Below are 12,980 nucleotides of genomic sequence, written 5' to 3' on the forward strand. Positions count from 1 at the left end.
AGCAGTGAGGGAACCAGCAGGGAGTTGCACAGCATTTACTTACACAGCAGGGAGTTACACAGGGAGTAACACAGTGGTTATAAGCCCATCAAGAAGATAAGCACGTGGTCTGCTAGCTAATGCTGAGGTGTCTGTGTAAGGTAGAGGGGATGTGTGGGGGAACCCTGCTGACCAGGGAGTGGTGGGGGTGGGGGGCGGCACGGAGAAGCCAGACAGACTCTGCTGTGCCTGCCATCTCTGACAGATGCAGCCAGGGAGCAGACGGGCAGGGCCAGCCCTACTGTGGAGTAGAGAGCACTGCGCAGGGCTGCAAAGCATCTGGGATGCTCGAGGACTCTAGCTTAAGTTAAACTAGGAAGGGATCTGGGACAGACATTGCATAAACCAGTTTGACCCAAATTAGTTAAGTTTGATACTACATTCAACCAGGTTTATCTCAAACTGGTTTCAGCCATTTTCAAACTGGTTTACGTGCACTGAACATCTGTTCTGTTACAGGTTTAAACCAGTTCCTGAACACTTAAATCAGTTTATGTGCGATGTCTGTCCCTAGCCCTGCCAGTCAAGCTAGCTGGTACACTTCCTAGTGGAGGCTGTTCTGTTGGGAAAACCCCTGGGGTAAGATGCAGCTCCTACCAGCAGAGCTAGAGACCAATGTAGCAGAAACACCAGCCACCTGTTGAGCTGCATCCAGACCAGGAGGCCCCGCTGTCACAGCACTGTGGTCATAGTTAAAAGCATCAGTAGCTCCCACAGTGCACACACAGGCCTTGTCTATACTAGGCTGCTTCTGCTGCTAGAACTTCTGCAAACAGACAGCAGCCACCACAGGGAAGACACCAGAGCACATTCACATCTCTCAGCTTCTCACTGTGCTGCTTCAGCCCCTGCACCAGCAAAGACGCAATGCACCATAGGAAGGCAAAGACATGGCTACTGGGGCCTTTTGCCAGCTGCTGTGGGGCAATAGGAACCTTCCTGTCAAGAGAGGGAGGCAATACTCTGCAACAGAAAGTGGGGGCTCTGTTGCCACAGCAGAGCTGTGTATATATAGACACACTCCTTTGTTTCTTATGAATTCCACAACAAATGCAATCTGAACATCCATTTCAGTGCACCCATAATTTGAGGGTGCTCAGGTCTCAGCATCCAGGGCTGAATGATCTTGGGTATCTGCTTCAGGTCTGCCCAGTTTAGCACGTAGCTCCCATCACACAAAGTGGGAACAAGATCTTTGTTCCTGAGGGCACTATTGCAAGAAAATGGCCCTTTGTGCTGAAAGGTGGGAGTCAGAGGGCAAAAATGGGAGGCAGCTTCTGTCTGTCTGGCACCTGAGCAACTGCTGTGATCTGGAAGCATGGTAGTGGGCACTGGCTCCACAGCACACCCAGGATTCTTGTAGCTCTCTTGCTCCTTGGAGCAGGACTCCTATGAAAGCAGAAAGCTAGGCCCGAAGTAAAGTACTGTGTTTTCAGTTTTTATTTTTAAAAAAATGAAATCTGGGAATTTTTGAGGGTTTATTTTCCAAATATAAAAACTGGGCTCAAATCAGGATAAAAGGAAAAAAGAAAAAGAAAAAAAATTGGTTTAAATCAGGGAGTAAGGCTGGGACTAGGGAAGGGGTGAGGGCTCCTGGGGCTGTAGCAGAGAGCAAAGCGGAAGGAACTGTCAGTGCGTGTGGGGCGGGGTGAGGGGCAGTTCTTGATGCTACATGCACCCTCGGAGCGTCTGCGGGTTGCAGGACCGCGCTGGGCTATTCCTGGGGTGGGGAGGGGGAACGGGACGCATGCCCCCAGATCTGCCCGCAGGATAAGAGCAGGCTGCTGCTGCAGGCCGGGGCCCTTGGCGGTACCAGGCTCTTCCTGGTGCTTGAGGTGGACAGCAGCCTGCTCTCATCCAGCTTGCAGATCCAGGGGCACACACCCCCTGGGAAGAGCCTGGAGCAGCCCCCACAGCAGCAGCCAGCTCTTCCTGCAGCCCGCAGTAGCAGCCTGCCCCCATGTCTGGCTGGGGACCTATGCCTCAGGTAACCAGCACTTTTAGCTTATCAGCACCCCCCAGCCAGTCCTCACCCGAGGCTCAGATCAAGCATAGTGGCTTCTTAACCTGGCAGGGGAAATACCATGTATTTGTGTCCAAGAAGGCCGTTTTCTGGAACCACCTCGCAGGAGAACTACTCTTCGGTGTGGTTCAGTACCTGCCAAGGTGCAGCAGCTTTAAGTCCAGTTTATGGAAATGGCAGTCTCCTCCCTTGCTTGCTCCAAGGGCCTTATGGCTAAGGGCAAGCAAGACTCCCCCAGAGGTGGTGCAAGCACCTACTCTGGACACTTTCAAGAAACATTTGGATGCTTTATTTTGCTGGGATCCTTTGACCCTAGCTGACTTCCTGCCCCTTGGGCAGGAGGCTGGACCTAATGATCTTACAAAGGTCCCTTCCAGCCCTAATGTCTATGAAAACTTGGGGGCATCCAAACCCCAAGCCTCCGGGGTTGGGCCCACAAGTAGGATGCCTGCCAAAGGTTTTGGAAACATCTGAAGCCCCAGGTGCAGGTGGACGATGTATGCCAGTAGTAGGACCACTTACGGTTCTGGACTCTTGGATCTGGAATTAGTTTTAGCTAATTTGGCCTCAAATACAAATTATATATTAAAAAAAAAATCAGGGAATTTTTCAGTGAAAATCAGGAAAAAAATGAAAACGTGGAACACTAGCCCAGAGGGAAGAGAGGGATGGTGACCTCTCTAATGCCAACTGACTCCGAACAGAAAGGCTGGGGGCTCCGAGCAGGACAATGGGGCTGGAAGATGAGAAATCCTGGGAAAGGGAAGACCTCTTGAGGGACAAAGCTAACAAAGAGTGAGTTTACCTGATACTGGACTTTGTGCTGGTCTGGCCAGGACTCCTCCTCATTCGCTGCCGATGCCCATTTGTTCTCCTGTTCTGGAGTTTCCTCCATGTCCCAGGGGGAGGAGGGAGGCTCTGGAACTAGCACAGCCTCCTCCATCTGGGTCTTCTTGGCTCTCTGAGCATTTACAAACTCCAGCCTCGGTCTGTGGCCCACTCCTTTTCTGTCTGCGCTGCTCTCCCTGGCCTTGGGATCATCTATGCAAGCAAGTTTGTTCTGGGCTCTCTTGTGGGTCTTGCTGTGGGCCTCCTTGGCTCCCACCAGCAGCTTTCTCTTTACCCCTGAGTGCTTTGTGTCCTGGCCATTTTTACCAAACTTCCTCCTGTGCTTACTGCTGCATACAGGACTGGTTGAGTTCTTCTCTGTGCTTGAAGGGGAAACCGTGCAACTGGAATCAGCCTGTTCTTTAAAAGTCCCATTTGCAGAGGACCCAAACACATCTGCTCTGCTGCTGCTGCTACTACTGCCTACAATGGAAGAAGCTGGAGAAAAGCAGAAATTCTTTGCTGCATCTGGTGTGGCCTGAAACATGACATCTGACCTTTGGCTAGCAGACTCTGTGGGGCAAGTTCCTCTGGGAGATGACAGCAGCAAGGGAATCGCAATCTTAGCTGATTCATCCTGCAACGGACTATAATGGGACTTCTGGCTTTCAGGTTCCAAATCAGGGGTGTTGCTGTCAGGCAGTGCATCAGGCCCCCCCTCTGCAAACCTGGCTAGCTCGGTCTCTTGCATTTTTGGTGGGCTGGGCTGATTAATGGACTTTTCTGACAAGAGAGAACAAGACAAGACATTCAAACTGGTAAAAGGGAAGAAAAGCGAGTTACCAGAACAGCCAGGTTCAGCAGTGCCTTTCCTACACAAATGCAGTTGGGAAAGCTGCCTTTCACCAATAGGATCTCAGCTGAACTACAACATGCATGCAAAAGCAGTGACCCTTACACTTTCAGCTGAGCGTGGAATCATTTCTTGCAAGGTAAGAGCTGTCAGTTACGTCCTGGGATTCCTCAGAAGCGGATGATTTTTAGTTCATGAAGCTTTTCCAATTTGGAAAGATATTTGGCCTACAAAACCCTGAAGAAACAACACATGGCCAGGTTTGTTTCAACCCAGCAAACAAGATATGCTAACACAGGGCTTGGCAAAAGCGAACAGCAATAGTACTGTTTCCAGGACCTCTTCCTTTTCCACATTCCAGGAAAGGCTGGTATAATGGGATTGAGGCATTTCTGTGCCACATTTGCAGTTCTCCATTAGTGCACAAGGAGCTGAAAACAAAGCAAGCGTCTCTTGCTCCAGCAAACAGGATAGGTTTTGCACTTGATAGTTAAGAACCTTCCAGTGCAACACAAATGTACAAGGGCAACCTGGACTCATTAACTCGACTATTCTTTACTCACAGCCAAAAAACCTGAAGGTAGCACAACTACCAACATGCCTTATGTACTCTCAGGACTATTTAGGAAGAGGCACTGGTGTCCTGCCATTCAGCCCTAAGCCCCACCAAGACAATATTCAGATGTGCCTATCAGAAGGCCAGAAGCATGTGAAAACAGGACTGGGTGGGTCTTCCAACACAGCTGAGTGGGTCTTCCAACACTGAAGGGGTAGGTGCGAGTTTCTTTTGGAGTTTTCCCTTAGCCACCTCCTGCTTCCCTAGCCCACCCCACCAAGTCTGTTGGCCAGCAAGACTCACAGCAAGGTCTCTTTCTTTCCCAGGCTGCTTCTTGGGAGAGATGTGGGGAGAAAGGCCATGGAGGCTTATGCTGAGACAACTCATGTTGTTTCTAGGCCTTTCACTGCAACTGCCAGAAAATCAGATGGGGCCAAGATGTCTGACTAGCTAACAGCACAATTAGCACCAGCAGAGTCAGGCCAGCTGCCAAAGAAATCCAAATGGTGTGAAGTTAAAGTAAGCCGCTGCTTTACTATGAGTGTCATCCCCACCATCCTGGGATTGCTGACATTCTCCCTCAGTGCTCTCTGTCCTACTGCCTCCTCCTCCTCATACCAAGCCATTCCCTTTATTCTCTAGAAGGCCTCTGGGCTGTTCTCGCCTCACAACGACTTGTGCCTCTCACTTCGCTGGGTGCAGAAGCAGCAGCCAAATGAGAATATGTGTGTAGTTTCATTGCGGGTCCCCCAGGGCAAAGGCACAGATGCCAGACAGCAGGACAGGGGAGAAACACAATACTTCATCATCTCTATTCTCCTCTTTCCTCCCCTCTTGAGAACTGGGGCCTCTGTTCTTCATCACACATAACTCTGGCTCACAGCACATACTTGGGGAGCTATCTTCCACTGCTGCCATGTCATGACTGATCTCCTGTGCACCACAGCATCTCTGATCTGGTAAATGGAGTTACCTGTGTAGCCTTCTCTCCTGCTTGAGAGGCTACATGTCTACTACCTCTCCAAGGGCCCAAGAGCAGCCAAGAGAGCCAGGCCAAATTACCTGGTCTGTGAGGCAGGAGTGTGGCACAATTCACTGTTTGCTGTAAGTCAAAAGGATATTGGACAGTTCATGATGTAAGGTCCATACTCAGGGATCTTCTAGGCACTCTCCAGTTGCAGAGCTTTGCAGAAGAGTCCATGCACAAAAGGTGTGCATGAGTTTGCCCAGGAGTATAAACTGCATGAAGCAGTTTCACATGGTGCTATTCATCAGGGTGTATGAGAGAGACCTTGCATAGTTCAGGAACAAAGGAGTAGACAGGTAGTGTGAACCTGGCAAAAGAGCCTAGACAGCATTTTAGGGTAAGGTGCTGACTGAAAGAGGATTGTGTAGTAAGCAAGGAATTTGCCTCCTGTCCCTTTCCTTTTGTGGTCATGGAAACAGGACTCTAAAGACAGTTTGACTCAAAGAAACACTTGATTCCTGACCAATTTCTCCTCTTGAGTGGCCAACTACCAGTACTTTGCAGAAGTAAATCAGCTACTTATGGGGACTGATAAGCTATATTGTTCACTAGTGTATGTGAACAGCTGAATGGCAGATGCAATTACATAGGCAAAGCAGGCACTTGAATACACATTTGTAATCTACAGGGCACATTTTTCTGAGACCCATTCCCTGCTTGTGCACACAAAAAACCATGGTCCACATTTCCTAAGGCTGAGAGATGGCACCATATTTTTGCAGCCAGGAGAAGAAAAATTGTTTTCCATTGCTATATGAGAGGTCACATGCCTGTGCATATACTTACCTTCAAAAGAGGAGGTCAGAGTAAGGGACACTGATTGAAGCCTGTTCCATGGATTATCCAGGGATGTCTCCAAACTTGGGGATGTCACCCCAAATTCTGTCACTAAAACCAACACTGAAATTAGACTGCAATCCCACAAGCCAATTACATAAGCGAGCAAAAGAACTGTAGGTTAGGCTCAAGGACCCAACAGACCCACACATGCTACACAAAACTTTTGCGTTTCTTCACACTCCTACAAAGACAGCAATCTCCCCTTGACGAGGAAAGCACATCCGTACACCCCAATTTTCTGTGTTCCTCTGAACTCAGCTCTGCAAGGATGTGTTTTTGTTCTGAGATGGCTTCTAAGTTCTCTGGGACAGGAAATCATCTTTTGTGCTCTGTTTGTGTGGTGCCTAGTACAGTGGGAGCCTGATCCCTAACTGGGGCTCATCAGTGCTCCAATACCACCAATAGTACACATCCCCACCCAAGAAGTAAGCAGTTTTTCAGGCTTGAGTTCAGAATCCTGTAAAGGTCAAGATATAGCAAGGCCCACTCAGACTCAATCTATCAGGAAATCCAGGGACCAGATACTAGAAACGGCATACAGGCTGTGACGGAAACTAATGAAAGAAGGAAAGATCACTGCTTATCAGTAATTCTGGCTGGATGCTCAGGGTAGAAAAAAAAGGGAAGTGGCCCCAACTAATATTTGCTTCCTTTTAGCTGCTGCAGATGTAACTAAGTGCGAGGTGAACAGATCACCAAAGTCCCTTATCCTGGACATGCAACTATTGAGTGAGCAAAAGGAACATGATGACATAGCTCTGTCAGTCTGTGATGCAATAACAACTTCTTCAATACATATCTGATCAAACCTAAAATTTCAGGAAATGTTCTATGTCAGTGGTACCCCAAGCTTTTCATTCCATGGGCTGGATGAGTGGTGCCAGGTCCACCTGCAGGCCAGATTTGGTCCATGGGCCCAAACTGGAGCATGGTGCTGGCCTGCCCAGAGCGTGATCCAGCCACAGAGGGCCCGGAAATTTGGCAGTGGGGGAGCAGTGGCAGTATTGTTACCACTCCCCCACTGCCAAGTTCCCAGTCCTGTGGGAAGCCCCCAAGCCTGACTGTAGTAAAAACCAGAAGAGCTTGATACCCAGTAATCTGATGTTTATAATTATACAGGCTCTGGGTACATGACCCAGGCATGGTCTTGTGTTCCAGTAGGGCACAGACAGCTTCCTCTGCCTGCAGCACTGGACAGGCATCCGGCTGGCCTGATTCTGGTAGAAACCTCTCACCACCTCGATCTATCCAATCCCTCCACACTCCTAGCAAGTCTTCTTGTCCCCATTCTTGTTAGTGCCTACACCCCTGCAACCATGACCCTAACCCTGAAGCTGGGGAAGGGAGGGCATCTGGACAGTCATAATAAGGGTAGAGAAGCCTAGCTGGGTGTATAGCCCAGTCTATAAAAGCAATGAAGGATGTAATCCTTTAATCTACGATTGATAATGATGATCCAGTCATGGATCATGACCTCATTGTGCTAGGTGCTGCACACACACAAAATACTAGGCACAGTTGACTGGGTTTGAACAGCCTCTTTACTCAGCAGGGATAAAAGATGGTTCTTTTTGTACTACTCCACTTCTCTTTTCTTTGGTTCTAAAATAAAAGTGGTCAGGCTAGCTCTCAATAAACAAATACCTTCAAAGGAGCAGAAGACAAAGACACAGATAGGATAGGAGATTAATTAGTTCATAGACATAAGCTTACACAGATGACTGCCTACTTCATCAGATACTATGAATGGACTTGCAGAAAGCAGGGGATCTAAATAGTATCCCTCACTCACTGCACCTGCAGCAGCTAAAAGGAAGTGAAGGGAAGTTGTGGCCACCTTCCCTGTCACATGCTTTTTTTATCCACGAGACAGGGATTCCTTTGGGGTTTCTGTGTGCATGTTGCTTTTTTGTTTTGTTTTGTTTTGAAACAGACTCACCCATCTTACTTAGTGCCTGTAGAGCAAAGTACCCATACGACCTAGAAGAAACAACATAGACCTGCCAACAGTGCCTGATGCAGAACTGTTGTCCTTAAGCCAAAAACAATGAACAACTGACAAAGTATCATGAATGATACTGAGCTCAGGCTCTGCACTCAGAGTGGAACACATGCCGTAGGTTGTGGCCATCCCAGACAATTTCACTCTAGAAGCTGACAAAGTGCTTCCCAACAGACAGCAATTGCTGCAAGTGGGCATATGACCTGGGGCGCTCTGTGAAACAGCGCCATGTTGCCAGTACCCTGAATGGCACTTGGAGGGAGTGAGACCCCACTTACAGACATGACCCACTTGTGGCCATCTGTGCCACTTGGCCTTCTGCAGCAGGTGATAATAGGAGGAGACTCCAAGCAGAGCAAACAGCAGGTACCTTGCCAGGAGGTGACAAAGGCATGGCTGATCACGGTCCAGAGGAGAGGAAGCCAATACTCCCTGCCATCCAAGGGCTAGCCAATTATGTTTCAACACAGAAGAAGCTGGTCCAGCACAGCTGGCACATCAGTAGTTATCTTGAATATGCTGGAATGGGCAAATCTGGGACAAACAACTGGCAAATGGCCTAGCATGTGAACTGAGGGTCTTGCCCCATGTCCTGTACTAAAATACATGTTGCGGACACTAAAGTCCAGAAGGTAGCTGGAATTGTGGAATATCCTCTCCACACACTCCACGTGCTGATGGAAAAAAGTAGGGCTGGGAAAATTCTAAAGAAAAAGCCGAAACAGATTAGGCAGGCTGCAGACAACTAGTTCAGGTTCCTTTACTCACCAATGGGATATGCTACTATGCTCTGGTCATCTAGGTCCCTGTCATTGCTGCTGCTCTCAGGAATGTCTTGGGAAGCTCCTACAATGAAAGGGACACTGTCTATCATAGGTCTGGGAACATCTCATTCCCTGAGAACACCAGAAAGCCCTCCCCAGTACCATAAGTATCACTCGATACAGAGCTCCCATCTCCACCAGTGAAGGATCTGTTGTTCCCTGCTCTCAGCTGGAGACAGCATCTCACTTCTTGCTGGTTCTGTGAAAGACCATAGCTGGAGACTGATATGCCAGCTGTCTTCCCACCTCACATGGATAAACATCCCCCAAAGAATGCAGTTTTGTCTGCATGGCCCTACAAACTGGTTCCTTCTTAAACATGCAGATCAGAAGCCCTAAGTATAATCCAGAGCAACCTGAGGGCACACACTAGTCAGAAGAACCCAGCTGCTACAGAATGGACACCCTTGGCGCAAACACATAGATAGATGGCTGAGTAAGAGTTACCAAAGTCACTCAAGAGGATCTCATTTAGATGTTCATGCTGAATATCCCTGGGGAACCAAAACCAGAGGGCCTTGTGCCACAGCAACTTCTATCGCTAGGAGCCTGAAGCTCATAAAGCCTCAATCCCCAGGTATGCAGCATGCCTAGGCTGAAGCCTTGCCCATACTGCTGAACTGTACAGGTACAGTTGTGGTGTGTTCTCCAATAACCTCCCCTGCTTTATGGGTCCAATTCCCTGAATAGGCCCCACTGGTGAGGCTGTGGCACTGACCTGATGGGCAAGCACTGCTCATCCTTGCTTCCTCCTCAGGACAGATCACCAAGTAGCTTGCTGAGACCGTGAAGATGTCATTGCTCATCTGAAATGAGAGGCTTTTGTCACAGGGAGAGAGACAGTTGGTCTGGAGACCCCATCACACTGACCCAACAGATGAGAGGCCATCTCTCTTGTGCCTTGATACTCTCAGCATCCTCAGGCAGACTGGCTGCTCTTTTCCTGATCAGGGGAGAGACCTGAACAGCTAGCTTTAGCCAATGACATTTGGCCTGAGCATTCAATTGGAGATCTGGTGACTCCATCAAACCCAATGCAGCACTGCTCCAGGAAATGCAGAAGAAGGATCTTACTGGAACAGCCATCCTTATTGTTTCCCACACTCTGCCCTTTTCTCTCAAAGGCAAAGGATTTTTTTTTTTTTATTTCTTCTATTAGGAAAACCATACCAGTCACAGCAACTTTCCTCCACAACACCTCCCCTAACTGTCCCCCAGACAGGTGGTCACAGACCAAAAGAACAAAGCGAGTTAGGATAGATGTTCATTCAGGAGGCTGGTAGCTAGGACTAACCTTTGCTCTCTTGCGTTCAGCCTCCCAAGTGGTGATGGGAAGTGCTTTAGTCTCCCCACTGGTGGGCAGCTCATTTGGGTCCAGTAATTCCAAGCAATCCTTAATGTTTTGCTTTAAAACTTGAAGCCGGTCCTGTGCTATTTCATCAATTAACTGAGTAAGAGTTGGCTCTAAAGTGAGATGGACACATGCATGTTAATACAATCCTGACATGCCTCCAAGGCTAGAGTCCCCATTACGGTTACTTTCGGATTTTTTATTTCCCAGTGCCTAGATGCTGAATGTGCCAAAAGCCAGGAAAAGCCTATTTTGTAAAAAGAGCTCTCAATATTTTCCTCTACTTCTAAACAGTGGCAATGAACAGAGGGTGCATGTGCACCCCCTGAGAGTGCTGGTGCACCGCCTGACAGCCAGCATTCCTAGACAGGGCGAACAGGCAAGAATGCCGGTGCCCCTGCTGAGAGTGCTGGCCAGGGAGTGGGAGCGCCAGGAGAAGCGATCCCTGAGGCCAATCGTGCCCATCTGGAAGTGCCAGCAGTGCACTGCTGCCACTTCCGGGTTGCTGTGATTGGCTGCAGGGGGACCCACCCCCAGTCACTGGCTGGCTGCTGGGGTGATAAGGGAGGAGGTAAGTGACTCAGGAGGCACCAGTCACCCATGCTTCTAAAGACAAATTGGTTGAATATCCCCATAGAACTCTCCATTACACATTTCCCTAAAGCATTTTGTAAATTATACACATGACAAGATTTATTTAATCACTAAAACACAGCCACCTCTGAGGGGAACATAACAACCAAACAACAGGAGGAAAGATGTCGGGAAAAAGGGAAATAAAGCTAGGTACAAAAAGCGAGGTAACTTTTTGCTTTTATGAAACCTGACCGTAAAGCTTTAGTAATCACATTCACTAAACAAGGGCTTGGTTCTTATCTTATTAACACAACTGCAAAGAAGTTCATTTATCTATATGGACTGAATAAGCCTTGCTGGGATTTAAACCTGTGAATCCAGAGGCAGAGAAGGCTTCAAACACAAAGTCTAATAAAACAAGGACAGCTGAGCTTCATGTCAGACCATTCCTTACAGCCAGCACTCAAGTGACATCACTTCACAGTAATGACAGTCCTGAAAGAGCCATGAGAATCCTGGAGTTGGGAACACACAGTAAAGGAGAGAAAACACCAGACTCCATATGGATTCAGCATTTAAACACAAAGGAGAGTACTAGTGGATTCCCAAACTAGCCACGCAGTTCTACAGACCCAAGGTAAGATCCCACCATAGGGCAAACTAAGGAGAAGATTGTGGGAAGCTCTACTCATGAGCAGCAACAGAACTCTGTATATTAACAGGACTATTATAGCCCCTGGGCGTATTTACATGTGCTATTAATGCAATACAGATTTACTGCATTGAGCCTTCCCCAGGAGCACATTTATACATGCACCCTGTTGGGAACAGGGCTGCTCCCACCCTGCTCTGCCCCCCTGCAGCAGCTGGGTGGAGCTCCAGGCTCCCCCGAGTGCTAGCATGGGTGCTGGCAAGAGGCATAAGCGGCAAGGGGCATAAATGCTAGTCCTGATGTGCACAGGGCCAGGAGAGCTCTATTCCATAATGGTGAGGGGGCAGGGACGGGACCTGATGTGCACAGGGCTGGGAAATGGCTGCTGCTGCCACTGGCAGAACTCTACTGGCCCCATGAACACCAGGACACAGCTGCCAGCAAGCCCTCTGCTGGGCAGGGCTTCCCTGCCCCAGATATGGGGCAGCTGCTGGCAAGCTTCCTGCTCAACAGGGGGCTGGCCAGGAACTGTCCTGCAGGCAGGGCGCCTGCTGGTGAACTCCTGCCAAGGTGGATAAAATCAATGATTTAAAAAAAAGGTTTTTTTAATCAATTCTTTTTTATTTAAAACAGATTTTTTTTAATTTAGTCTTTTTTTTGTTTAGATGCTATTTAAAAAAATAAGCCCATGTAAAGATATCTTAAATTAAAACTATGTTAAAGCTCAAAGAATAGGGATTATAACTTCTAATCATATATTATTAGAGGCAATATATTCAAGTAACCTTATTAGAAGTTTTATAAATAGGTCACAACAGGCCGTGGACTATATTAGGGGCCCAATCTTATGGGATTCCCAGAGGCTCATCTACAGATTAGTAAAAATTAAAGAAAACTACTTTACCCAGGGGGACTCAATGCTGTCTAGAAAATCCCATTAAGCATCTCTGTGTTGCTTAGTTTCAGTTCTCAAACTGTGGATTTATCTCTCCAGAGATAACATCCTTGTTAACAGCAGTATATGGAGATGAGAGATAACAGACCTGATTACCTACCCATCAGCCCTACTGTCTTTCTGCAAATTTGTGTACGCAAAGTCAAACACGTACCTCTCTCTAAAAGTGCAAAGTTTCAAGAAGTTAAATGAATAGAGGATTGTTGGGGTAGAGTAGAGATAAATGCAAGGAGAGAGGGACACCAGAAACAAAAGAGATACATTTGACCAGAATATTCCAGAGGTCTTGAGGGATAAGTTTCTGAGTATAGCCTATCCATTGATTTGAGATCTAGTGAGGGATTGGTATAGTAGAAGGGAAACCCTAACATGCCAGCAGGCTTGTCAGGCAGTAAGAGAGAGAAGAAATCAAAGATGAGAAGAAACCTAGAAGAAAGTGAAGAAAGCCCCAAGC

The 12,980-nt window shown here is 48.0% G+C and overlaps 1 protein-coding gene across 3 annotated transcripts in view; it reads right to left on the reverse strand.

Moving 5' to 3' along the window:
- The window catches only part of ACD (ACD, shelterin complex subunit and telomerase recruitment factor), a 31,720-nt gene that overhangs the window by 3,550 nt on the left and 15,190 nt on the right, over nt 1-12,980 (reverse strand). For 2 of the 3 annotated variants that reach the window (XM_019535566.1, XM_019535565.1), the window contains exons 8-12: nt 10,287-10,456; nt 9,711-9,798; nt 8,937-9,014; nt 6,113-6,214; nt 2,868-3,673 (exon numbers count right to left, since the gene is read on the reverse strand). In XM_019535566.1, coding sequence (XP_019391111.1) covers nt 2,868-3,673; nt 6,113-6,214; nt 8,937-9,014; nt 9,711-9,798; nt 10,287-10,456 — 1,244 coding nt within the window. The remainder of the gene's footprint in view (nt 1-2,867; nt 3,674-6,112; nt 6,215-8,936; nt 9,015-9,710; nt 9,799-10,286; nt 10,457-12,980) is intronic. The other variant, XM_019535567.1, reaches the window with a different exon arrangement.

This window comes from Crocodylus porosus, unplaced genomic scaffold, assembly GCF_001723895.1.
Source record: "Crocodylus porosus isolate Cpor-Errol unplaced genomic scaffold, CroPor_comp1, whole genome shotgun sequence".
Lineage (NCBI taxonomy): Eukaryota > Metazoa > Chordata > Crocodylia > Crocodylidae > Crocodylus > Crocodylus porosus.